At 52.3% G+C, this 24,961-nt stretch overlaps 9 protein-coding genes across 9 annotated transcripts; 1 reads left to right on the forward strand and 8 right to left on the reverse strand.

Moving 5' to 3' along the window:
* Nucleotides 1–298: 298 nt before the first annotated feature.
* Nucleotides 299–2,636, reverse strand: QC761_609380 (uncharacterized protein; the record flags this gene model as incomplete). The annotated part of the gene is made up of 3 exons (XM_062881355.1): nt 299–1,495; nt 1,551–1,940; nt 1,995–2,636. The coding sequence occupies 3 exons, from the start codon at nt 2,634–2,636 to the stop codon at nt 299–301; spliced, it is 2,229 nt and encodes a 742-aa protein (XP_062730079.1).
* A 2,834-nt stretch (nt 2,637–5,470) lies between these two features.
* On the reverse strand, nt 5,471–6,384 carry QC761_609390 (uncharacterized protein; the record flags this gene model as incomplete). Its single annotated transcript, XM_062881356.1, has 2 exons — nt 5,471–6,286; nt 6,319–6,384. The coding sequence occupies 2 exons, from the start codon at nt 6,382–6,384 to the stop codon at nt 5,471–5,473; spliced, it is 882 nt and encodes a 293-aa protein (XP_062730080.1).
* A 1,068-nt stretch (nt 6,385–7,452) lies between these two features.
* QC761_609400 (uncharacterized protein) lies at nt 7,453–8,303 on the reverse strand (the record flags this gene model as incomplete). Its single annotated transcript, XM_062881357.1, has 2 exons — nt 7,453–7,874; nt 7,994–8,303. 2 exons carry the CDS (start codon nt 8,301–8,303, stop codon nt 7,453–7,455), a joined length of 732 nt encoding a protein of 243 aa, XP_062730081.1.
* Nucleotides 8,304–8,874: 571 nt separating this feature from the next.
* QC761_609410 (uncharacterized protein) lies at nt 8,875–12,063 on the forward strand. Its single transcript, XM_062881358.1, has 6 exons — nt 8,875–10,383; nt 10,448–10,574; nt 10,629–11,008; nt 11,061–11,420; nt 11,473–11,671; nt 11,726–12,063. Exons 1-6 carry the CDS (start codon nt 9,316–9,318, stop codon nt 11,839–11,841), a joined length of 2,250 nt encoding a protein of 749 aa, XP_062730082.1. The 5' UTR covers nt 8,875–9,315; the 3' UTR covers nt 11,842–12,063.
* QC761_609420 (uncharacterized protein) lies at nt 12,043–12,904 on the reverse strand (the record flags this gene model as incomplete). Its single annotated transcript, XM_062881359.1, has 2 exons — nt 12,043–12,049; nt 12,453–12,904. 2 exons carry the CDS (start codon nt 12,902–12,904, stop codon nt 12,043–12,045), a joined length of 459 nt encoding a protein of 152 aa, XP_062730083.1.
* A 981-nt stretch (nt 12,905–13,885) lies between these two features.
* Nucleotides 13,886–15,016, reverse strand: QC761_0098810 (uncharacterized protein; the record flags this gene model as incomplete). The annotated part of the gene is made up of 1 exon (XM_062873079.1): nt 13,886–15,016. One exon carries the CDS (start codon nt 15,014–15,016, stop codon nt 13,886–13,888), a length of 1,131 nt encoding a protein of 376 aa, XP_062730084.1.
* A 1,256-nt stretch (nt 15,017–16,272) lies between these two features.
* QC761_0098820 (uncharacterized protein) lies at nt 16,273–17,198 on the reverse strand (the record flags this gene model as incomplete). Its single annotated transcript, XM_062873080.1, has 2 exons — nt 16,273–16,275; nt 16,341–17,198. The coding sequence occupies 2 exons, from the start codon at nt 17,196–17,198 to the stop codon at nt 16,273–16,275; spliced, it is 861 nt and encodes a 286-aa protein (XP_062730085.1).
* A 1,115-nt stretch (nt 17,199–18,313) lies between these two features.
* Nucleotides 18,314–21,010, reverse strand: QC761_609440 (uncharacterized protein). Its single transcript, XM_062881360.1, has 3 exons — nt 19,623–21,010; nt 19,252–19,565; nt 18,314–19,184 (listed from the first exon to the last, which is right to left on the reverse strand). Exons 1-3 carry the CDS (start codon nt 19,951–19,953, stop codon nt 18,552–18,554), a joined length of 1,278 nt encoding a protein of 425 aa, XP_062730086.1. The 5' UTR covers nt 19,954–21,010; the 3' UTR covers nt 18,314–18,551.
* A 1,359-nt stretch (nt 21,011–22,369) lies between these two features.
* QC761_609460 (uncharacterized protein) lies at nt 22,370–24,817 on the reverse strand. Its single transcript, XM_062881361.1, has 5 exons — nt 24,648–24,817; nt 24,222–24,591; nt 23,914–24,158; nt 23,697–23,845; nt 22,370–23,642 (listed from the first exon to the last, which is right to left on the reverse strand). The coding sequence occupies exons 2-5, from the start codon at nt 24,576–24,578 to the stop codon at nt 22,477–22,479; spliced, it is 1,917 nt and encodes a 638-aa protein (XP_062730087.1). The 5' UTR covers nt 24,579–24,591; nt 24,648–24,817; the 3' UTR covers nt 22,370–22,476.
* Between the last annotated feature and the right edge of the window lie 144 nt (nt 24,818–24,961).

The raw sequence follows: 24,961 nt of genomic DNA on the forward strand, positions 1-24,961 counted from the left end.
GGTGCCGCCCGAAAAGGACTGGATAATTGGAAAAGGAAGATGTCATTCCCGAGAAAGCGGTATTCTAAACAGTTCTGTGTGCTCATCAAGAGTGGTACTAATACAGAGTTTGCCACCCCAATTCCTCCCAATGCTTTCCCCTTCCCACCCCTGTTGCAAAGATCCAAAAGAAAAAGGCGGCTGTCAGCCATGGTATCATGCCCTGATTCCCAACATAAAAAACCCATCATCATCATCATCAAAATATCGTTACCTAGGCGCCTGAACCCATCATAACATCGTACACTTTTACTCCCCCCTAGTCAGTATCAAAGAAACTCCCACTCCTCTTTATCCCCGCCCCCTCATTGCCCATCTCCCCCAAATCAACCCCCCCAACAGCCCATCCGTCCCCCCCCTTGATCATCCCCCCCCACAACCACCACCCCGTCGCCAACCCACCCCCCAAAACCACCACCGCAACCCCCAACCCAAGCCCCAATCCCATCAACCCCTCAAACACAACCCAGTTCCCCGTCTGCGTCCCCATGACAAAAACACCCATCATAACCTTGCGGTAAAACTCCACCCCAAACCCCATATCAACTTCATTCCTCATCTTGACACCCAAGTTCCTGCTCGTGAAAGCAGTTGACTCCCCAATCGTCACCCTCTGAAGCCCGTGCTCCAGTGTCGCAGCCCCCATTGCCAAAAGTCCAAAGACGAACCCTACCGCCGGCAGGTTGACTTTCGCGCCTGTTGCCATGAGAGAATCGGGATCGGGAGTGAGCGAGCTGCTGATGTGGAGGGAGAAGGTCAAAATTCCGATAAACGAGAGGACTAACCCTACTGCAGTGACGAACAGGTGGGTTTTGGGCGTGGAGGTGAAGATTGTGGAGTATTTCCGGTAAAAATAGTTAAAGGTTATGACTGGGATGAGGGAGAGCAGAAACGGACCAAAGAAGAACAGGCCGATGGAGGAGGGGGGGAGGCTTAAGGGGAGGGGGTGGAAGATGAGGGAGAGGGAAGACGAAAAAGACCAGAGGGCGGAGATGGGGAGGAAGGAGACGAGGAAGATGAGGAGGGTGGTGGGTGCGAGCATTGCTCTGGGGGCTTGGAGGAGGAGGGAGGGGGAAATAGGGGTGGAATAAGTGTAGGGATGGAGTTTGGCGAGGTAGGTACAGGCTGTTTCCCAGGAGAGGAGCCTATAGGGCGCGAGCGGGAGGGAGGTTTTGTATCTGCCTGTGCCGGTGAGGCCAAAGCCGGAAAGGCCGGTCCCTGGTGTGGGAGCGGCGGAGGCGGCGGCAGAGAGGGTGTATGCTCGGTCGAAAACTGTTTCTGGGCAGCCCAAGGCGATGGCCGGGATAGCGAGGGCGAAGAAGCTGCTGAGGATGGTGAATTGCAGGGTGAAGCCGGCGGAGGATTGAGAGGCGACGCCGCCGAGGATGGGGGGGAACCAGAGGGTGGCCGTGGTAGTGATGGCGTGTATGGTGATCTTGATGTTGCGTTCGTGTTCCTTTTCCTTGGTCAGTTTCATTTCTTCCTGAGAGACGAGCGGGACAGAAACTTACAAAGAACGTATCCTGAATACTCCCCAACACCAGCGCATCCCATGCTCCCCAGCCCAGCCCCTGAAACACCCTCGCAGCCATACACTGCCCATATGCACCCTCAAAACCAACATTGGTGCTCCACACCGTCCCGATGAAAAACGAGATCAGCGACCCCAGATAAAACGGCCTCTTCCCAACCATCCTCGCTGCAATTAAACACCCCAACCCTGTAATGGCCGACAAAATCAGCGGCACACCGGTCAACGCGGCCGCAGCCGTATACGACACGCCATATAATTGGGAGACCTGAGCATTAACCGTCATAAATATCGTCTTTGTCACCCCTGTCATGGCAACCATCAACATGAGCGACCAAAAGTTGACTTCTTTGCGCCATGTGGGCCAGTTCTGTCACACAAGTATCAGCATAATCCTTCAAAAGGCCAAGAGGGACGGTCATACCAATGGATCATCCGGGTCATCACTCGGCTGAGGGACCAATTCCACACTGCTATACTTCCCCTGCCCGTACTTTATCCTCCGCGGCACATTCAACGATGATGCCGCCGTCGAAGTCCATGACATTCTCGGTTTTGAGTCTGTCGTTGAAAAAGGTGGAGGCTCCATTGCGGTCGCTGCTGATGTCGTCGTCTTCGCCGTAGTTGATGTCCCTGGTCTGGTGGGCGGGTTCATACCCAACGGCACTTGTGGCCTAACACTCAAAGGTAATGGCTTCGGTGGAGGTGGTCGATTTGGTGCCGGCACGCTTGGTGGCGGTACACTCGGTGGAGGCAAGCTAGGCGGTGGTAATGGTGTGATGGCAGTGAACCCACTCGCATTCGTCGTACTCCTCGATAACCCCCCTCCCAACTTTGATACCGGCCTCGGTGGTAATGGGCGATTTGGCGGCTCCGTCGGACTAGTCGAGTTCAACGATGAGTGGGATGGCTTCTTCTTGGCCATCATATGATGCGGTTCCTTTGCTGGAGGAGGCGGTGGTGGAAACGACTCGATCAATCCCGCGGTGCTGCTCCCATCGTTCTCATTACTCCCCCCTCTGAGCCCCAGCTCCTTCCTCAGGTCTATCCCAAGGTCCTGCCCCATGGTGGTGATGATAACGACGGGATGACACCTCTACTCGCTGAGGAGATGTTTTGTGATAAACGGTCGTCTATCGTCGCTGTCCAGCAGACGAGACGAATGTTTGCTGTGAGATGGCCACGAGGAATGGTCAGACTAGAAAAGGAAAGGGGCCAAAGAGGACAACCAGGGGAGAGGCCACCATGGCATTATACGGGTACCAGCCTCGGGTAGCAGTAGAGAAAGAAAAAATGTGATGTGGGCAAGGGAGGACAATCAAGCACTAAGCATTGACCTCACATTCTTGGGTGGTCGTGATAGGGTTGAATGGTAAGCTGTCGATGCAAGGCCACTCTGGACGCATGATGGCAAGGGACAAATATGGGCTCAAGAAGGGGGGGAATATATTCTGGTACTGGGTGGAAGACTCCAGAGTGATGATCTGACCTTCAGCCAAGGGGCGAAAACACTTGGTGGTGATCATGGTAATACAAGCCAACTGCGGCTCATAAAACCCGAAGAAAGAAGAAACCATCTTCCTTTGTGCATGTCATCGCTGACAGCGTCAAGAACAAGGCAGGACAGCGACAGGCATCCCCTTGCCTGCCTCAAGCTCCCTAGCGGACCAGCACGACGCGAGGGAAGGGCACTTGTGGTACATACACCAGTACCTGGTCGCGATCGGGGTCAGATCCAAGGTCCCCTGGAATGGGACGGTGATGGAGGTGATCAGGCCCGCTTGGACCAGCCAAAGGTCGCCCCTCACACAAGCCCGAGCTCACGAGTGCAGGGACCAACAAGCAGCTGAAACGTTCAGTGACACAACGCGGGGTTGTTGCTGTTGAAGATGTCTGTAGGGAAAACAATGTGTTGGTAGTCGTCATTGATTCTCAATAGTAGGGATTTCTTCAGCGAGATATCTTCTGGCTAGGGAGAATGAAATCTCACAAACCCTTCTGTCAATGTGCCAGGGAGACACCTAGAAAGGGACGTCGTTGAGAGCTGCCCTGTGCGAGGGGGAGGTCGGACCCGAAGAGCGGGGTCGCGCTAAGGGCGCCCCGCTATCCGCCGTAAAGATGTGGGGCCACAGCTGAAGAAGAAATGGAAGCGGCTCTTGCCGGGCTGTAAGGCCTCCTCCTTGCCTTTGCATTTTCGTGCCTGCGCATGCCGTGCCATGCCATCAACCATCGGCCATTTTTGACCGTGCCGTCGCAAACTCGCTCTTTTGATGCTTCTTTCTCCGCTGACTCTTCACCGCCGGAACACTGTCCAGTCAGCCGCGCTTTTGTTAGCTGTCGACGCGTTGCTGAACCGCAAACATCTGACTGAAGGATTTGTCAACTCTCGCCACGGGGGATTATGGCCGTCTGTCGTGGAACGTCTTCGGGGGAGAGTTGGGACGAGGAACCCTGAACACTTCCCTCTTGCGTCGAGGGGGTGTTACAGGTCGCCGAAAGAAGCACTGACCTTGCTCGGGTATCGGAAGGACGCTGTTGAACAAGTTGTGGAGTGCGGTCAGTGCGTGGAAGGTCGCTTGGCATGGAATCAGTTTTCTCGAACCAGTTTCCAGCTTCGCCTCTTCAAGCTGCTGATACCCTCATTCTTCGGCATTTTATCTAAGAGAGCCCAAGATGCTCTGCAAAAGTTGCACAAACCACGGCACTGATCCTGTCTCGTCTCGACCCGTTCTCAGCATAAACATGGCAGTCCAACCACCAGGTAAGTCGCTCACACAAACCCGTCTCTCAAAAATAACAGCGGCTTGCCACAACTCCCCCCTGTTCGCCATTTGTTTCTTGTTTCCCTTCAACCCGCAAGGCATGATTTGTTCGCCCTTCCGGACGTCACCTCAACCAGGTTTCTCAACCCGTCCCTCTCTTGTACTTGCACAAACAAGAACCACAGAGAGGAGCATAAAAGCGATGAAGCTGTGGTTGTACCAGACCCCAACGCCGATCATGCACCGCTCTGCCCGGCAAACCACCACGCCGCTCGACTTGAAAGGGGACGGACCAAGGTTTGTGCAAGTGATGCCAGTACAGCCTGTTCTTTTCGATCTACATTGATGCACTGCAAACGCCTCCGTTTCTGAGGATGCGCCAAGTTCATCCCTATCCATAGCGCCGCGCGGTATACATGTGCATCGTGGTATGGTCCCCGACTGCGGCCTCCATATGATCGGTCGTGTCTCATTGCACCGTGTCCAGTTCGCCTGCTGTGCATCGTGAACCTTCTCTGTCCTTCGGTCAAGTACCATCGCCCACCATCTGCAGCCGGACCACAGGTGTGAGGTGCGAGCTGAGATGGAGAAAGTCCGGCGCGGCGGGCACAGCGGTCCAGTAGAACACTTGGCTCCGGTGACGGGGCACAGCTGACTGTCCTTGCTCGTAGAGGTAGAAACCTAGATAGTGATCACCCGGAATTGTGAGTGATTGTTCTCTTGGCAGCGCAGGGGAAGCAGGGCGCAGAAACACAGCTTCGCTTTGGTTCATAGTGCGGCGATTTCCCGTCTAGAATAGGCTGCTGAGGTCTTCCCAGGATGTTAATGCCGGCAAACTGCTCCTCGTTTCTGATCATCATACCGACACGGAATATTTTTGGCGTTGCTATTGAGCATCAGAACCAGGTCATCCTGGCTTAGAGGCTCAATAAACGGCCAAATATCCCGCGCCAGGAGCGAAACAACACCAGAACAACTCATTCATCTTAGTGTTGTTCGCTTCCAGTACTCGTTGTCCTGATCGTCAACTGTCCTGATCTGGTCCGGGTAGAGTTCGCCTTTGTTGTTCTCTATTCCGTCATGATAGCATGGCGGAAATGATCCAGACGGTATTTCCAGGAAAGCGCAAACCAAGCCATCAAAAAGCAGCAATAACCACAGCCCTACCTTCTCTTCCTTCGCCATCAACCTCCCCCTCCTGCCTCTCGGCCCCCTCAAACGCCTCTAGCAACTCCCCCGTTCTGACGACCAACTCCTCAAACTGCAGCCTGTACGCCACCGGCAGTTCCTCCCCCTCCGCCACCAATACCGGCCCTTCTATTCCTGTTTCCTTTTCTTCAATCTTGAACTTGAGGCCGATAGTCTGCTTCGTATCTGCCCACAGTACCTCTGACTCTGCTGTCCTATTTGACGATGCCGTCGACAGAAAGTTACGTTTAAGACGGATAAGCCCCTCGGAGATGTTAACGTGTGACAGAAAAAGCCCAGGCTTTGGTCCGAGCTTGACTAGATTCGTGATAACGCAGAGTTGAGAAAACCACTCATCAGCATCAAGGTAGATATCCTGATGGGGAACAGTTTGCTCCTCCTCTTCTTCAGGTTCAGGTCGTCGTCGGGGATAGCGCATTCGAGGACGGCGGTTCTCGTCTTGGAGAACGGGTTTGAAGTGGGAGTAGACTTCTCCTAGACTGTTCCGCAGGGCAGAGTCGGAAGACTCATCGTAGAACTGATCGGTTGATAAGTATTCGCAGTAGAGGTAGGGGGTGGAGATTTTGGCGGTGGGGTGGTAGCATTCTAGGATGAGCTTGTGGCGGCCGGAGGGGGAGAGGGAGACGGCGAGGTTGTGGAGGCGGTGGTGGAAGATGCGGAGGGCGATGGAGGAGAAGTGGTGGGAGACGGCGGTGAGGGGGAGGAGGTCGGAGGTTGGGAGGTCGTTGAGGATTGATAGGAGGAGCTGGCGGGGGTTAGCATGACAGTGGGTAGCACAGAAAAGGGGAAGATGGCGAAGCTTGCCTCGTTGGGGAGCGAGTTGAGGGGGGTATCCGGAGGCATGTCGTCAGGTTAGGTGTTCGTGCTCATCTGGATGTTATCAGGCACTTCTCCGATGTCTTTTCATAGACAGCTTGCCTCCACAGGGCTCTCTTTGCTCTTGACGCAACTGACATCACGATGCGCGGTTGATAAGAATGGCAGCTAGGTACGGTAACGGGGTGGGGTAGGTACGTCAGTCAAGCTTCCCGCTTTGGTTCCCGCGGCCCCACTTCCCCAGATGCCGAGTTCCACCCCAGCCACTTGCCGGACAAGGGTCCGTTGTTGTGTCTATCAACGACAAGTGAGCTTCAAGGTGATATGGCAGTGGTTATCAGTTCTGCTGAGTAGATAGTCTCATGATGAACCTATTGACAATTCCTTAAAATAAAGTCAGCATCTAAAATATGCCTCAAAACTGCTGAGCTCTTTACCAGGATCGACTATCTGTCCGTCTTACTGTCCTGGGAGCATACTGTGCATGCCGTGGCGGTGGCTTTGGATGTGTGATGGTACTCGGCTCATGTCAGGGCCATTCCTCTGGAGAGGCATGTCTTGACCTATCCACAGTGGCCGGATCACCTGTCAACTGTCGAAGTGAAAGGAAGGATTAAGATTTAAGAGTGACATAGGTAGGTACCTACCTACCCCACCCGTTCTCATCGGTCACATACAGAAAATCGGTGAATCTTTTCGCCGTATGAGGAAGGTCAAGTGTGTAAGTCAACCATCATCCAAGACCACATTTCCGCAATCACGGAAAGCGACAACTCAGCCCTGGGTTTTGGGACAGCTGGATCTGTCCGCAGCAAAGTGTTTGTTGTATGTGACGAAGAAGTGGTGGGCGTAGATGCCCTCATGATCTGGTCTGGCGGGAGGCCTCCATCTGCATGTCGTCAGCAAGTAAAATGTTTGAAATCAACGTATAGTCAAGATTTGATTGTCATGAGTAAACTTGGTGAGAAATCTCCGTTCTGCGCGCTACATGCCTAATGAAATCGTATCGTCGTGAAACCCAAGCCCATACCGGAATTCCCATGGGATCCTCTATCATATGAACTCCAAAACACAAAATCCGTTTCCTATGCTGCCTCACATCAAATCACACTGACCATTATCTGCCACGACCCTCAAGACTTTCGAATCGGGGACGTATTTCATGGCGTGTAGTGTCAACATCTCCTCCTCGCCAGCCACTTGAATATGAAACGTACCCACAAGGCTGAACCCCAGCCAGGTGTATAGGCTGTGGCCCATGGGACTGGCCATGACTGAAATATCCTTCAGGCGCTCTTGATGAACCATCTTCATCCCCCATTTGCAGAGCGAAGAGGCATGACCACGTCGCTGAAACTCGGGCAATGTGGCAAGAATCTGGAGGTGAATCTGGTCGGGCCCGATCTTGCCAAAGAACATCTTGTAGGCTCGGATTTGACCCTTCCAGAACTCCTGAAAGTGCTTGTGGTTCGCGTCCCGGCGTGCCCTGCCTCCCTGCTTTTCCACCTCGGTGACAGCTGTTTGGTTCGGTGTATTAGTGTGACGCTTCTACGTATAGTTTATTGTTACCTCTGGTGGGAGATCGAACGAGGTTTTCGGTGGGAGAAGTGAGCAAAGAACATGATGAAAGACTTGCGATCCTGGGTTACATAACCGGGCCCGTATCGCCTCTTGTTGCGATAAGAAACGTCCCAAACACTGAACGAGACCACCCGTCTATCCTCACAGCCTGTCTCCAGGCTGTCCTCCACTACCATGACCTGCCAGTCGTCGTAGGCCGGATCAAGAAAGTACTCGAATAGCAACCGCGTAAATTTGTAGTGATCCTCAGGATACTCATGGCGATACGGAAACCGATAATCCCATTGCGGATCTAGCGGCATCGTTCTGATGATGACATCTGTAAGAGCCTCGATGTCGGTCGGGAGGCCGGGTCTGGGCTTCATGGTGAGGCAGGGCAATGCCAATATTGACAAGGAATAGTGAGGCTAAGTGCGTTTGCAAGTTTGTTGGCGTAGTGCTGCACGCTGGGAAAGAAGGAAAACCGATGAGCAAGGCGACCGACCGGTCCCGGAGCTATGAAAGGGCGAAGCTGTCTTGAAAAAAAAAAAAAAGCTTGAATGTGTCACAGCCTTAAAGCTGCCTGCTACTGCGCTGCCTCAAGAGCCTCATCGGCCAGCACCGCTCTTCTGAGGAGCCTGGCTTATGCCACGATGAGGTGCGGTGTGCGTCGCGGCAGATGAGCATAAATTTCTGGTCATCATGTGAAACACTAGAGAGCGCCCTGTTCGTGAAGAGCACCAGAAGGGTTGCTGTGTCTTCCTATTCCATCGTGAAGCAAACCCCTCTAGGTATTTTGGGCTTAGTTGGGGGCGTCTTCGTCATGTCTGAGCCTCGTCCGTGCAGTGGAAATTCTGCTAGGTAGCCGCAGAGATGGGAAATTGAAAAACGGCTCGTACTACCTTACACAGCTAATTTGGGCATGGCACATTTGGCGTGGTCCCCCCTCATGGTCCTGCGTAATCTGTATATGAGAGCCTGCCGTGTCGCTTTTGGTGTCTCTTGCCAGATCTTGGCTAACAATTATATCCTCGGGAGCCTCCTTTTAGGCGCGCATCGTGTTGTGAAGCCTGCATAAAATTGACGACGGTCGAATCAGCTTCGCGGTAGCCCTGCAGCTAGGCCGAGAACAGAAATGAGGTGAGCCAGAAGAGCAATCCCACGTTACCAGGGGACCGGGCTGGATGATTGGGCGCGCCATTGCGGCCTCCAACGCCCATCCCCTTTTTTCCACCACGCCAGATGCCATCTGCCATCTCAAAGTGTCGCATCCCGCTACCCCGACACAGCATTTGCGGCAAACAACCCGCATCCTGGATTCCTGGATTATGACAAGCATGCGATGCTGACGCGAATACGACTCGAGTCCTTTCCTTGTGCTTGTGTTCCTTGACATTGATGAACATGGAGGATATGGTCTCAGTCGTCGCCGTCGCCTCCGAGATGGACTCCCGTACCGGCAGCGCAGATCTCGGCCCCGTGTTCCACTTCGGCGAAGCTGGCGATCACTCCCCCTTCTTCGACCCCGCCTTCGGTTCCTTGATTTTCTTTGACACATTCCACGCGGCCTCCGACCGGCGAGACTACCCACTTGGCCCCGGACCAAGTGCTTATTCTGCGCTTGTGCCGTCGAACCATGCCTCCTTTGATACCCAGTTCCACGGCCCCGGGACCAAGATCATCGCGGCCCGAAATAGCGACCACAACCCCGGCAACCCACAGTCTTATCCCAACGCGCCGCCTACCATCTACGCCGAGGGTCAACGAGCGGACATTTACGACTTTGAGTACCTCGAGTCGAATGTCGGCCCACCATTTGGAGGAGGCCCAATCATCGGCCCGATAAATCACCTTCCTCAATTGGAAGGTCCGTACAGCAATTGCGATGGCTTCTTAAGTCCGGATCTGAACTCATCCTTCGGTCCTCTGGCTCATGCTCTCTCTAATGGATACCATACCGGATCCAGCTCCGACTCCAGCCCCGGCCCCGACAGTCCAGTCCCAACTCTACTGGGAGTCTCTCCGTCGACCGAAGTCCGGCATAGGATCAATCCTAATTCAGCCTTCGACCTCGATGCATCACGTCGTCCCTCGATAGCCAGTACCGAAATCAAATTCGAGCACAATACCGGAGCTAGTCCATCGCCACGACCGCCGAACCGCAAAGGAGCAGCCAAAAACTCGGCAGGTTCGCTTGAGATCATCTTGTATAAGCCGAGTGGAAAGCCAGATGGACGGCTCTCCAAGAAACGCCCTGCCTTTGACGAGGTCACCACTGGGAGCAGTACGCCCCAGACCCTCCGTCGAATATCGCTGGAAGATGAGAGTGGCCAGGTGAAGGCTACCATGACTACGTTTGGGAAACGCCCCAGAATCCGGACTCCTTTCGACGAAGAAAAACGCCGACGCACAGCCCTCGCTCGGAAGGAAGGTGTATGCGCGCGATGCAAGAGGTCAAAGAGACAGGTTTGTGGCCGATACCCCACGGGATTCCTTTGGTCCACATCGTTAATACTCACCTGGTTCTCAGTGTGATCTCGCCGCCAAAGGCCTCTATGTCAGCTGTACCCTGTGCACGTGCACCAAGATCTACAAGAATGTCCCTCGCATGCCTTGCTTCCGATCCACCTTGGTCGACATCATGTTCTTCCGTGCCGGTATGAGTGCTGTTTCCTCGGCTCACAGAGTGCCATGGACTGACACCTTTCTAGGTCCTGCAGCCAACGAGCCATTGTTCACCAGACGTCTTGTCGAGTTTAAGCTCGAGGATCTTTCCGCCCCCGATGTCCCTGTCCGTACGCTGAAACTTAGTCAAAGAATGGGTCACCATCGTTTGACCGTGTATGCCTCCGAGTTCAAGCCAGAGCCCACCGATAAACTCTCGTATTACTGGAAAGATTCAGCCGGAATGATTCACGAGATGAAGATACCACCGTTTACCCTCACCAATCTGGACAAAGTTCACGCCCATTTCCGGCAATACATTGACGCCGCCAAAGGGTCCTATCTCGAATCGTTGAGGGGTCAGCAGGATGACGGTTTGACTTGGAAGACTGTTTCAACGGCAATGGAATATGCACGGAGAAAACCGGTATGTCCATAACGGTTCGTTCCCATTTTTGTCTTGTGGCTAACGACAGTAGGACTCTCTCGTTGCCGATACTCTCGATATGTGGGCCGTTTCCCGAATGATCGAAATCCCATGGGAGATATGCGGAGAATGGACAGACACGCTCGGCATGTCACCGGTCCAGAATCCTGAGAACCCACACAAGGGCAAGATCCCGATCCCGCCGATCATGGACACGCTTCTTGATCAGATTGTCATCAGGCATTTTCTGCAGCCGTTGCGTGAACGGGTGATCAAGAAGTTCGAGCAGCTGATCAGCCCAGCACGGCCGGAAGTGTGGTTCGAGGTGTACCTGTCTGCTTTTATCATCCTCAATCACATTGAGAGACTGGCTAAACATTCGGCATCCCATGCGAGACTTCACAGCATGCCGGTATGTGTGACCATAACTGTCTCTGTGGATGTATAGCTAACAGTGCCGACAGACCAAGTACTCCAACACTTCGTTCCTCGAAGGGGCATTTCACACCGCCAAGGTCATCCTCTCGCGCTTCCACTTTGTGTGCAACGGGTCTGCGCCCCTGCGGCTGGACTGGAAGAAGGAGAAGACTGCAGAGCTGGCCAAGCTGCAGCCGAAGGAGGTTGCTTTGATGGAGGAGACACAGGCCATCATACGACGCAAAGGTATGCATTTTCGAAACAATGCAGTGACATGCCTCATGACTAACGATTTCTCAGAGAATGATGTTTTGAGCCTGCGAAAGACGCACCAATACGAAAGTCCACTCTACTGGTGCCATCAGCTGTATTTCGAGGATTGGGACACCTCCCCGGTACATATTGTCGAGGAATGAACCTGACAGGAGGCTTTTATCATGTTTTATACCCATGAAGCAATTCAACTAGCAAGCGAAGGAGTTTTGGAAAGTAATACGGGTAATATTTTGGATTTTATAGGGGATGAACTGTTGATATTGGTTGCTCTATATACGATTTTCAGCAACATAGGGGCTTAGACTTTTTTTTTTTTTATAATTATTAACGAAGCACATACTTTAGGACCTTTGTGGAAGACGCTGGATTAGTCGCTGTGAAAGCTGTTACTTGAGGCTTGAAGGTGGGACGACAAAGAGCCCCTGAGAAGACCCTGAGAAGAGCCGCTTTTATGAACTGGACAAATGAAATATATAGAATTGCTAACGATTGAACACTAGCAGATCCACAGGTTATCCAATGAACGAAACACCAATTCCTCCATGCTGAGTTTGACAATCTTGATGCCCTCTCATCCACCTCACCCAAGCCCCACCCTTATACCTCATGATATCGCTCTTCCTCTCACCAACTAACAACAATTGCCCTGACAACGATCAAGACTGATCACTCCACATTAGTATCTCCCGACATCAACCACACACAGAGAGGAGGACCGGGTGGGGGTGTGTGGGTGGGTGGAAGAACTTACCAAAGCATGCAAGGCGCAAAGTTGTCCACCGTGTAGTCCTTTGCGCAGTTGACACAGGCCAGCTCCTCCTTGTAGCAGGCGTCGCAGCTGGAAAATTCGCAGGCGTCTCTCTTGTTGACGGGTATCCTCTTGTCGTCGATGCCGGTTATAACCCCAGCTCCTGCCGGTGTTTGCGGTTTTGGGTAGATGAGGTCTCTCTTGTCGGATTGGGAGTCCATGATGCTGTTGGATGTGACTCTTGTGGGGTCTATGCCGGATAACACCCCGGCTCCTGCCGGGTTTTCTGGTTTGGGGTTTATAAAGTATCGCTTGCCGTTGGTGAAGTGGTTGTTGCCGGACTGGGAGGGGCCAAATCGACCGCCGGAGAGCATTCGCATCCGTTGCTCGGAGATGGTGTGGGAGAGGGTCGGGGTGAGGAGGGCGAGCAAGGGGATGAGGGTGGGGAGATGCATTTTGGTGGTTGGTTTGGACTGAACGTGGGAAGAATTGAAATTGAAGTTGGCCTTGGTGTTTTGAGAAGATTAGATTGTTTGTGATGAGAGAGGTGATGAAAACGAAAGAGGAAAGACAGGGGGTCTTTGTATTTCTGTCTCTACCTAGTGGCAAGGGGTCCTCGGCTTCGGGTGTATACAACATGTCAACGCGTGTTGTGTTCGTTCGGACTTGCTGTCAAGTCTCCTCCGTGCTTCCAAGTAACTGGCGTTGTGCCTCCTGTCAAGGCTTCTGCGTGCTTCCAAATGACCAGGCTGATGAAGCTATGCGCTGGTGACACCATTGACGTTTCCGTAGAATGACCTTTTGCACAACACTTCCACACTGTACCTCACCTTAGTTCATTCATCTTACAAGACCGTCAATCGCGTGGCGGTTGTTCGGCTCGGGGAATACCTCTTTTCCCTTGATCAATACAGCAACTGCCAGCTGTCTTTTGCCATCGTTGTGCGATCATGTCAAACGTCACGACACACTGTACAAGTGTGGCACTCCACCAACGCACCTTGAGTCGGAGACATTGTAGGTAGCAGAAATCCCGCAATCTGGATTCAGCTTCCAACCTACCCCAGGTTCCAGAGGTGGCAACAAAGCTGTGTTGTCTGAAGGCAGGAGGCCATGTTTGATTCCTCCCTGTATGGTACAGGTCAGAGCTTGTCCACATCCTCAGGACTTTCATTCTCTACAGTGATGCTTTCTCTTCGGACGTTTCTCCAGTTGTGCAAAGTCACACATTTTGGTCACCTTGGATCGAAACGGGAAGGGTGAGCTCGAGAGTCTGTTTGCCTATCGAGCCGGTTCGAGAAGTGCACGTAAAACAATGTAAGATTTTAGGGGGCTGGTATCCGCGAAACAGACTCGATGAACTCATGATAGGTTGTTGGTAAATATAGACGTTATCTTTGACAGAGAAATTTCCTGACACCTTGTCCGCAATCTACCTAGGTGGGTAGTTGCACCATGAGATCTGCTCGGTCCCACACAAATTTATGCCGGTCCGGGGTTCCCAGCTCGGCGCCGGCCTCTTGAAGAAGAGTACAAATCTCGTCGAAGCCCTCTTGCTTCGCGATATCCAGAGGTGTGTAGCCTGCCTCATCCTTCCGGCTCAATTGACTCACATCCATGTCTGGACTCTCTGCACCCGTGAACCTTTCTATCAAGACCTTGACAAAGTCTGTGTTGCCGCGTGCCACAGCCATGTGAAGAGGCGTGAGATCGTTTATGTCTTGCCAGGTTATCCAATTATGCACCAAACCTCTGTCAACAGACAATAGCTCGAATATTTCCATCTTTCCTGACCAAATAGCAAAATGAATATATCTCCAATGTTCCTGTACCGGAAGCGCATACTCGTCTCTTCCCCACCATTGGCTCACGGCTTTCAAGATTGCCCTCGTTGCCTCGACGTGTCCTCCCAGAATGGCTCTGTGTAAGGGTGTAAAGCCCCTGTGATCACGGGAACTGAACCATTTCTTCGCGACATGAGTAGGCTTGAACCGTCGAAGCTTCTCGATGTGATTGACCAGCCCCATTTCGGCTGCACAGTGAAGTGGTGTTGACAAGTCAAGGGCTGATTCACTGTCATACTCGTTTGCATTGCTGTGCTCCAGGATATGATCCAAAAGCCGACCCGCGTTGGGGTTCTTTGCCGCATAATGTAACGGTGTCCACCCTATCAGGTCACGGGTGTTAATCATGCTTGGTGCGATCTTTAAAGCCTCAAGTGCCGCTGGGAAGCGCGGATCTGTATTCGAAGCCATGAGCGCGGCAGCATAATGGAGAACCTTCCATCCCCAAATGTCCCCTTTACTGATGTCCTTTCCCTCGAGGAGTGCAGCATTCATCTCGTCTTGAGAACCGCTTCTGAAAGCTTGGTGTAGCGTGCTATGTTGGCAATACTGCAGCATGCGACGATAGTATTCCTTCCCCTTTTCTCCCCTCTGGACATTCACGTACAAGGGCCAGGCTCGTATATGATGGTCAGGATCGAGACGATTCTGCCAGATGTAGGATAGCATCCAGTAAGCAAGATCCTTGGCGTCGTTATAACTCCAATTCTCAACGGCATGCATCGTTTCTTTAGAGTATGGTAGTCGAAAAGGCCTCATCTTGCGGTATTCGAAATGGAAAAGCTTGCCCTCATTGCCACTTTTGAAGCTCTTACATGGTATCAGGTTAACACAGCTCCATAGTAAGGCCGATGTCCGTTTCCTGAGACCTGCACGAAGAAAGCTTGGGGCATGTTCGAAGTAGACGACAGATTCCTTATCCCGAAATCGAGAAAGAAGCTTGGGTACCACCTTATCGCAGCGTCGTTGATGATGGGCACTCAGTAACATATTGCGGAGAACCGTCTCAGGCTTTGCGAGATTGTTGTTTTTGCCGAGTGAGGGAATGATTGCCAAGTACGCTTCCTTTGGCGTAAAGAGCTGGATCTCCTGCAAGAAATAAACCAGGTTGGAGACATTGATGTTGCTTAACATTCCACTCAAGTGCTCTCCGGACTTTTCTTCCCACCATGTCGAATCATCGTTTGATATCTTGGGAACAGCATGGGATAGCCCCTGCATGAAAACTGCATAGATATGCTGTGTGTACAAGGATGGCAAAGATGTCGACATCTCTGCCGCGATGAGCTCGGACTTTTTTTTCGGCGTTCCATAGACTGCCTTGTACCAAATACGAACTCGAATGTGCGCTGCCTCCGAAACCAACTACACGGGGTGCTGAGACTTTGCGAACTTGTGATGTGGAACCCGATGACGAGTCGGATGAGCCGGGCGAACTCGATGAGGGCCTAGATTCGTCTCTGTTCTCCTTAGGAGCGGCAGGACTGGCCGATGAATTCGTTGCCGGGCTCTCAACTTTGGTCGAGACAACCACTGAGCTAGCGATATTTGCAGGAAGCCAGTAGTAAAGGTCCCTGGCAAGACGGTATGACCATTGATCAAGTATAATAAGTCCGGGCTCCTCACCCATCAGCCAATGATCTGCCTGCGTTGATTTGGCGTCCGAGGCCCCGCTTACACCGAGAACGTTGGGTGGTGCATTTCTCACGGAGAACAGCCATAACGACAAAGCTGCTTCAAAGACACTGCCTAACTGGGTAGCCTGCCACTTTCCATGCTTTCTCTCGGCTCGCATCTCGATTGTTCGGTTGTTGAAAGCTTGATGTTGCCATGTGAATTCATCTTCATCTTTCAGCAGCAGATCCAGCGTTTTCTCAATCGCGCTAACGAGTTTGATGGCTTCGACAGCTCCGACTCGAGGCCAATGAGATGGGAGCCCGACCAAAGAAGCGAGGCAAGCTCGTGTCTGAAACAGCCCCTTACTGTTCATTTTAGCCGGCAAGCCGAGACTTTTGTCTTCTGAGGAACCTGGAGGCATATTCTCCACGTCCAAGCTTTCCTCTATATCACCATAGGGCCCAAGGTTAGAAGCGACCCAATCAAGCTCGAAGCCCGGATCCAAAGGGATGGCGTGGAACGAGCTGTCCGACTCTCTGCGAGCCCAGGCTCGGATAGCTGTCATGGCCAACGTTGCGATCAACTGAGCAAGCGCAGCGCACCAACTCATACCGCGAAGACCAATGAACTGTACGACAAAACCGGTAAGTCCTATTGAGACTCCAATGATTGTTTCTGTTTGGCGGAAAGCTTCAAGACCTTCATTGATGATTTGACCTTTGTTCGTTTTCGTGCGTCTATTGACAGTATCGGCGAGTCGAGAGGTTCGAAAGACAAATGGATCTCTGTCAGCGTAAAGTGCGTATGACCCAAAGGTCTGATCACTGACCGTTGCCGCCCTCTGGATCCAAAGTAAACGCCCGCTCGTCTTGCCCCCCGCTCTAAACTCTGTTTCGATGGTTCTCGACTCCACCACGTGAGCGCAGAGAGTGAGCCCGACAACTAACAGCAATGTCCCGCTTAGGGTACAGGGAAACGCGTAGCGCTCGGCCGGCTTTTCGTCCTTGAGTAAAATAGAGCCAGGCTCATGAGGCCAGTACGCAGTCCAGCCACAGAAGGCAAGGACCGCAAACTGGAGCATCGTGCCAAAGACCGCCATCAGACCGAGTTCGAATTTGGTGCTCCCATGAAGGTTCAAACTGATGTTTGGAGCTGCACCCGACTTCTCGACCAGGAGGAAAGAGTTCTGCGGTTGGCCACTTGATTCTTCAAGCTTGAGGGGCGGCTCGCAGACCCCTGTCTCGTCCAGGTTAATCTGTCTCTCTCTGTGACGGTTCGGTGATAGCATAGCGAAGAACGACCGCAAGAAACTTTTCGATGATGTCTCCTCTAACTCTGGATGTTGGAGGACAGACCACACGACGTCTGTTGTTTTGGGTGACGTGGAGGGCAGTATCATGAACTGGTGGACGGGCCCTGTTCCAGCTACGCGTACCAGACCTTGACCATTCCACAGCTCGCTGACATCTGGTGAAGTTGAAGACATCAATTCCATCTCAGCGCTTGCCATTGGCTCCCGGCTTCTTCCGATAATTCTTTTCATCCAAAGCGGACCACCAACGCGAATAGCGGCGACGATGATGGTGACTATGCCGAGTGGTGCCATCGCCAAGATGACATTGTCTGCCCACCCTAGCGATCCGGTCATGAACTGTTCGGTCACACGCTCGCCAAAAAGGGAGAGAAGTCTGTTGCTTATTCAGTACTCAAACCGTGAAAAATAATCAAGACAGATTCAGGGTTGGCATACGGGCCGAGATCACTTATCAAATCATTGGTGAAGTCCTCCGGAGTGCTCGCTGCTGTTGCAACTTGAACCAAAGACAGCAACCAGGCCCATACAAGGGGGGCACTTCCGATAACTGCCATCCTCGTCTGCGTAACTCGATGTCCCGAAACCAATGCAGGACTGAAAACAAATTTGAGTAAGTTAATCACCCAAAATGTTAAGGGAAAGTCTTGTGAGAAATCAGAAATAAAGAACAGGAACACGATTATGTAGAGTCTGGACATGTTCTGGTATGATGTCAAAGATTCAGTCGAGAGCATTCAGCCCGCCCCAAATTGGCCCGGCTATGCCCTTCAAGAGGGTGGCTTGATGACAAGCGGCGAGCTGGCGGCTGTTAATTGGCCCCAATGCTATTGACAGCAGCTGATGAACGAAGTGGCTGCTACGGGGAGGGAGAAAACCAAGATCAATTGGACTGGCTTGCCGGCCGAAAACAACCTTGACACCAAAAGCCGATCAAGCGCCAACTTTTAGATCTTTTCCTTTTTCTTTCCGGCCTCTTTGTCTTAGATACGAGGTTGGTGACTTTCAGCTTGAGATTAGGGTTAAGGGTAGCCCCTGAATCCCCCATGAAGGCATTGCAGCGCACAGACATCACACATCAGACCGACCGGTTTGACGAGACTGTACAACAAACAAGTCATTAAAATAAAAGGTAAACTATCAAGAACTGTTAATCATGATGTAAAAAGAAAACGAAAAAGGAAAAGCTCTCGTGTACTCCCAAATCCCCAGATCACCGAACAAGACGCAAACAAGAGACAAAAAAAAAAAAAGCAAGCGAGCGACCAGCACAGCACCATCTTCCCTCTCCTCCCCACAACATCCCCAAAGCACCCACAACCCTAGCACTCAAGCACAGCTAGCCCGTCTATACTTGACCCTCAGCTCGGGTGGACTCCTCTCAATATCCCACACCCTCTTAGCCCTCCATTCATGATCACCATAACACTCCCAGCTCAACCTCTCCAGCTCCCTCGGCGTCTTCCACATCAGCTCCTCATTCCTCAACCAAAGCCTCAACATGTGCCTCCTCTGCTCACCCTCATCATGAAAGCTGCTCCTCGCGTGCAGCATCGCAAAATTGTTGAAAATCATCATGTCCCCCTTCTGCAACTTGATCTCTACCTTGTGCTTCTGCGCCGCAAAAAACACGGCATCCAACGCCTCGGCTTGTATCTCTGTCATGGCAGGGACGTCGGGGTGGTGCGGGCTAAAGTGGGAGCCGGTGAGGGGACGGCGGGAGAATTGAAACGCGGGGCCTTGGCCCTCGAAATTAAAGAGGAGAGGACGGGTGTGGTATTGGCCCTGCCAGAACTCGTCAAAGATCCAGTCGTCTTTGATAAGGGTGTGGATTATGTCCGGGCGGGTGGCGGCGAGCTCGTTGTAGATTTGGGCTGAGGAGGCGAGGAAGGACTCGCCGCCGTATTTGGCAGTGTTGAGGGCGTAGAGGGAGAGAATGTCGCAGAGGTCGGTGTGGAAGGGCTGTTTGTTGATATGGGTTAGCACCAACCTAGGGATGAATGGGGTCAGGGAAAGAAGGCATTAATACCTGAGCGCGAGCAACATAGGGGCTGTTGGGCATGGCACCGTGTTTCTTCACGTCTTCGACCACAGCCTGGATGTGAAGGATCATGCGGCCGTCAAAGTCCTGCATGCCTCGCTTCTCGGCGATGTACGAGGTCACGCCAAGGTAGACGAGAATGTTCTCCATGTTGGTCCACTTGTCCGGCTGGAGACCTCGCAAAACGACAAATCCGCGGCCGTTGTGGATCTCCTGGGCAATGGCCTCGAGTCTTTCCTCGAGACCGGGCAGGGGGAAGGTCTCCTTGGAAACATCATCAGGGCCGAGATCGCCAGGAAGAGCTGTTCAGTTCCATGTTAGTGATGTCATGCGTGATAGAAAGTTTGATGTTGACATACACTTGAAGTGAACCAGTGCCTCGTCAATCTCGGCCAGGTCAGCTTGGTCAAACTGGACAATATATTCTTTGCCATCGTCAGAGAAGTCACTACCGGACCAGGCCCGTGCCATGTTAAGCTGGGTCGGCCAGCCGGCCGGAACGGTGGTGGGGCGATCAGGGTAGAGAAGCTTGAGGGCCTCGACGCGGTTGAGGAAGACCTTGCGGTCAGGAAACCAAGAGATATCAGGACGCGGGATATCTCCGGGAGCAGGGGCCGGGGCAAGATCTTTGTTGGTGGAGAGCTTGGGGGCTAGGGCCAAGGGGCAGGCTTGGGGCATGGTGGTGGTCATCTTGTTGGTTGCTTGTCGGTGTTGGGGGCTAAGAGTTGGTTATTGGCGTTTCTAGGGTGTTTGAAGTTGATGTTGGTGTTGATGTGCTGAGTCTGGTATTTTGAAGTGTTTTCTGGCGCGGTAAAGACAAAGTTGACAATTTTGAAAGCGCTTGAGCGTTGCTATATGTTGTTTGCAGAGCTGAGTCCCTCGATGGCTTGATGTTCCAAATGTTTCGCTCTTCATCGACGAGTTGCCCTCATTATATACACGTTCCATCACCCAGAGCCTTGCTGTTTGTCATGGTGTCTCGACACCGCTCATCATCGCCATTCTGACCATCGTCGTCCACTATCCCGCCCTACCACCGCAATGCAAACCCTTTTCGATTTCCGTGATGTCGGCACCGTTCACGACCACAGAGCCTCACACTCCCGGAGCCCGTTGAAACTTGAACATGTTCGACCGGAAGCACTTGAGTGAACCAAGCCTCCGGTAGTCAGTATGCCGGAGCATGTCTTGGCGGCTGCGGCTCCTCCTGCGGCTCACATAGTCTGGCCAGTTTGGGAAATTCGGTGTGCCCAAGCTTCTGGACGTCAGCCAATCACCAGCCTCTCGGGCGAAGGTTTCCGGAGCTACTACAGCAAGCCTTTTGCAGTAAAATCCGACTGGATGTTGCCTAACAACAATCCACGCTTTGCAATTGCAGCAAACTGTGGGGCCTTGGTGGTTCGCAGATGCCGCGATGCCGGGTCGTGGGGAAGGGGAGCCAATTGCCGATGGCAATGTTACCACATTGATCACAACTCATAAGGCTGTCGTATGTAAGGTCTGCTGGCACCCCGGAGGGTCATTGGTGCGTTTTCGAGAACCTGGGCCGATCTTCGGGACAGTGACGATGTTCGGCAGCAGTTTGTGGACGATGCAGTTGCTTGAGCCTCGCCCCGTCCAAGAAGAGCGACCTCAGCTGGCTCTAGTCACGGAGCCTTGATCAATGTGGGGTGACAGCCGGTGACACTGCAGCAGGCTGGTACCATCTGCTACCAAAACTGGAATGGCTCCTTAGATGCCGGGCAATCATCTCGACTTCTCTTGCACCACAAGCAGACAGTTAAACCACGCACCTCATGTGGCCAGTTCTGAGTCTCCGAGGCCCAGTTGAGCCGCATCATGCAGACAGATATCTTGCGCCACTTGATATGTAAACCTGAAAGGGTGACGGTGAGGATGGGCACGAGTGCGAGGGAACTGGCCGCTATCCCGCCAGGAGGGAAATGCGAGAACCTTGAAGGTGCCGGCAATGTTCCAACAGACGTCTCAACAGGCTCGTCTCGAAAGCCAAATGGCCGCGTGTGGATTGCGGTTGTGTCACTGCTCCCGCACTGAGTCTTCTTCTCCACTTGGAGGTTTGATAGGCGTCGCCAAACCCACCCGGTGATCCTTCCTGCCTACCAATCTCATGGTTCCGACTAGGTAGCTACGCTGCGTAAACTATCTGATGATCGTATCGCGAAGGTCAACAAAAGTTAAATGGTAGATACCTAGTAGTGTAGACCTGTAACGCAGGAGCTGACACTATGAAAAACATCTTTTCATACCTTACCCGTCTTCCCTTTTCAAGGTACTAACGTGCCCAACTTTGTCAACATTCTTGCAGCCTACGTCATCGGCACTGTGGACCATGAGCTGATCTGAGCGAAACCGGCCCTGGGCTCGCCTCGGCTCAGGGCTAATCACTGCTCAGGTCGGCTCGCAAGATCAATGATCTTATAGAGGTATATCATTACTATCTGCCTAAGCCCCGGAGCCGAGGGGCCTACAGGCATGATCTGGTACACCCACCTATCCCGACAATACCTGGAGCCCATGATGAAAAACATGGGCGGAGAAGAACTATAAATACCGACCCCAACCAACTTTCACTGCTTTTTGTCTCTTCTCTTGATCACCAACACCATCAAAACTAGCCTTACTCCACCACCACCACTCCACCACTCCATCACAACCGTCACCTCCATTATCACCCTCACCACCACCGCATCACTTCCACCGCCGCCGCAGCATCCCGCACATCTCAAGCGCACAATGTCTCCCCGGGGGTGTTTACCGGTGCTATACAGCCGGTAAGTTGTTTTTTCTCATAACTTTGGAGAGGACAATCTGACCGCAACCTCGCAGTTTGGAACAGGACAGATCCTGCTGTCATAGAGCTTCCAGGTTTCTTGCACGATAGTTTACGATGTTGCGCATGCTTTTGGTTTTACCCCGTCATTTTAAAAACCCTTTGTGGTAGGTACCACAACCACAGGCTCTGTCCCATTTGTACCACGAACAGACCTAACATAGCGACAGATTCATTAGCGAACTTACACAGACCTCGTTCATGTGGGCATCAGAACAATTGCAGCATGGCACAGCGTGCATGTACGGGAGTACCTTTGAGGGAACAAGAGACTTTTAGAGGGTAAGGTGTTTTGGAGGCCAAGCTATGGTGTTTTGGGCGCATTGCAAATGTCTTGATTATGAATACCAGATATTTGAACATTAGAGTTCAGGAAAACAGGAATTGTTTCTATAAGCCAGCGGTAACATACCCTCAAGTTCAGCCTTGATTTGCAGAGCCACAGTCTTGGAGTGATACCGATGATGCTGGGTTTGCCCACCCATGAACCAAAAGTTGTCGATTCCTCTTTGTCGTTTCCACAGCCCCCTGATCTCCCCCTCCTCATCGACACCAAACGTGGCGTCAACCATGTTCGCGATCTCTCTCGGACCCAGCAAGTTCGAATCCTGTTCCTCCCCATCAGCCACATTCTCACCACCCAAAACCTCAAACACTGTATCCCGAGCGTTCAAGTCGGAAAACCCAGTGCACCAGATAATACTGTCCGCCTCCACCGTCTTTCCATCAGAAAGCCTCAGCCCAATCTCCGTGTACGCCACTGGCTCAACACTCGATATCACACCCACGTTTCCCTCCGCGATCACCTCCAAGCCACCGATATCAACATAATGTCCCCCGCCTCTCTCCACAAGATTGTGCATCAGACATGCGTCAGGGTGAGCACTGTCAATGACCGGGAAGCCAGCCTTGGCCACCCTTTTGTATCTGTCCGGCTCTTGAGACGCCAACATGGCAAGCAATCCGTGCGCCATGTTGCACTCTACCCACGTGGGAAACGACATAAAAGCCCTGTCACATGTTTCTGTGTCTAGCTGGTTGAACAGCCCAAATCCACGCGGATCCATTACGTATCCTACCGGGAGGACATATGTCGGGGAGCGGGCAAGGATTGTTGTGTCCAGGCCGGCGGTTTGGCAGTCATTGAGGATGTCGATGGCGGTGTTGGCTGAACCAATGATGAGGACAGACTTGGCGCCCTTGTTTTGAAGAGAGACCTCTGGGTTCTTGTACTCCTTGGAGTGCAGGCTGATGCCCTTGTATATCTCCTTGCCTGCAATATCAGGGAGTCGAGGCTTTTGCGAGGCGAGTCCCGTTGCTTGCACAAGGTGTTTTGACCTCACTGTTCGTAGACCGTTTGGGGTCTTCAACTTCACGGTCCATCGTCTCGTTGCCTGGTCGTATTGTGCGGACTGGATCTGGGACGAGGTGATCATGTTCAAGTTGAATTCTTTGACATACTGACGAACTTGGTTTGCGAGCTCGTCTCGCGTTAGTAGATGTGAACCTTTGAGGTCTTCGCCGTACGCTATAGAGAAGTCAGAAAGTGGGAGAAAGAGGACGAGAAAGGCGTTGAACCTACGCAGATAAGGCATGTCACACAATGCAGTCGGCACGTGGAACTTCAAGCTATCGTAGCGGAGAGCCCAGTTGTCGCCTGAGTTGGCGTTCCGGTCAGCCATCACGCTTTCGACCCCAAGAGCCTTGAGGCGAGAGGCGAGGGTTACAGCACTGTTATCGAGTAGGTACTCAAGTCAATCTTTAGATGCTCATGTGGAAAAGACAAGCAAAGGGCATACCCATTTCCACCCCCAATAATAAAGACGTCTGTCTTCATATCATCGCCACCATCTGCTAACGTCGAAGGGGTACGCAGAAGAGTCTCATCTTCGGGGTGCACATCCAGACTCTCAAGTCTTGTACTAAGAACCCAGATCTTCCATTCCAGGCCCCCGCTGCCTTCGACAGGCAGCAGTAACATGCGTCCAGTACATGTTGCAGCGGGAGAGGTTGTCTTGAGCGACAGACTGCAGTCGACGAATTGCTGCATCAGGTTCATAGTGTTAGATGAAACTCAAAGGCGAAACATAGTAGACTAGGTACTTACCAGGGTTGGAGAGACAGGCAGGAAATGGACGAACTCAAGACCGAAATCATGAGCACCGCGCAACTTGGTGGTTTCCAGCAGATGTGTTGCTATCACGGCCGGTGTTGAGAAGGTTCGCAGATGGTAAGTCAGCGCCAATGAATCCTTCCATAAGGCCTGCTCAGCAAATAAGCAGTTGCTAAGAGCAGTTATGTCTCTGGTTGAGATTGCCTTGTTGAAGGCTGTTAAGACATTGTTTGCGATCTTTGCTGTCTCTTCTGGCGTAAGGGATGCTGGGTCGAGAGCCGTCACAGCAACAGTTGGTAGCGGATGTTCGGCAAGTTTTTGACGCAAGTCAGCGGCAGGTGGATAGGCCATTTTGGCTAAGGTACTGGAATTATCAAGCTATTAGCGAATTCTCCTGGGAAATAGATCTCGGAGACTTACCAGGTCTCACAGTGTGGAACGTTGTGTTGGGGAATCAAAGCAGCTACACTTGGAAAGTATTGTACCAAGTGCTACAATAGGTACACTTGCTTTTATACACAATGAGAAGAGCCATGCCTCGGATGTCTGCAATTACGATCAGCAATACGGTCCGAGAGCGAATAGGGATGTTCTATATTTGACTCGGTGTGTGTGCTTTTCTGCCCCATGTGGCTGCAGAGTGGCTAGGCAAAACTTGGACGTCTTTGCGGGGTATGCTCGGCACTTTCTCTGGGCTTACCATCCATGAATACCTGCATGAATGGGAGCGAATA

The sequence above is a fragment of the Podospora bellae-mahoneyi genome, chromosome 6, assembly GCF_035222275.1.
Source record: "Podospora bellae-mahoneyi strain CBS 112042 chromosome 6, whole genome shotgun sequence".
Lineage (NCBI taxonomy): Eukaryota > Fungi > Ascomycota > Sordariomycetes > Sordariales > Podosporaceae > Podospora > Podospora bellae-mahoneyi.

Coding starts and splice junctions, on each gene's coding strand:
- QC761_609410 (XM_062881358.1), top strand. CDS start 9,316: ATGAACATGGAGGATATGGTCTCAGTCGTCGCCGTCGCCTCCGAGATG. Junction 10,575..10,628: donor CATCATGTTCTTCCGTGCCG/GTATGAGTGCTG, acceptor ACACCTTTCTAG/GTCCTGCAGCCAACGAGCCA. Junction 11,421..11,472: donor CGAGACTTCACAGCATGCCG/GTATGTGTGACC, acceptor CAGTGCCGACAG/ACCAAGTACTCCAACACTTC.
- QC761_609460 (XM_062881361.1), bottom strand. CDS start 24,578: ATGGCCTATCCACCTGCCGCTGACTTGCGTCAAAAACTTGCCGAACAT. Junction 23,846..23,913: donor ATTATTGGGGGTGGAAATGG/GTATGCCCTTTG, acceptor ACTCGATAACAG/TGCTGTAACCCTCGCCTCTC. Junction 23,643..23,696: donor GTGTGACATGCCTTATCTGC/GTAGGTTCAACG, acceptor ACTTCTCTATAG/CGTACGGCGAAGACCTCAAA.
- QC761_609440 (XM_062881360.1), bottom strand. CDS start 19,953: ATGACCACCACCATGCCCCAAGCCTGCCCCTTGGCCCTAGCCCCCAAG. Junction 19,566..19,622: donor GGCACTGGTTCACTTCAAGT/GTATGTCAACAT, acceptor GGAACTGAACAG/CTCTTCCTGGCGATCTCGGC. Junction 19,185..19,251: donor CCTATGTTGCTCGCGCTCAG/GTATTAATGCCT, acceptor ATCAACAAACAG/CCCTTCCACACCGACCTCTG.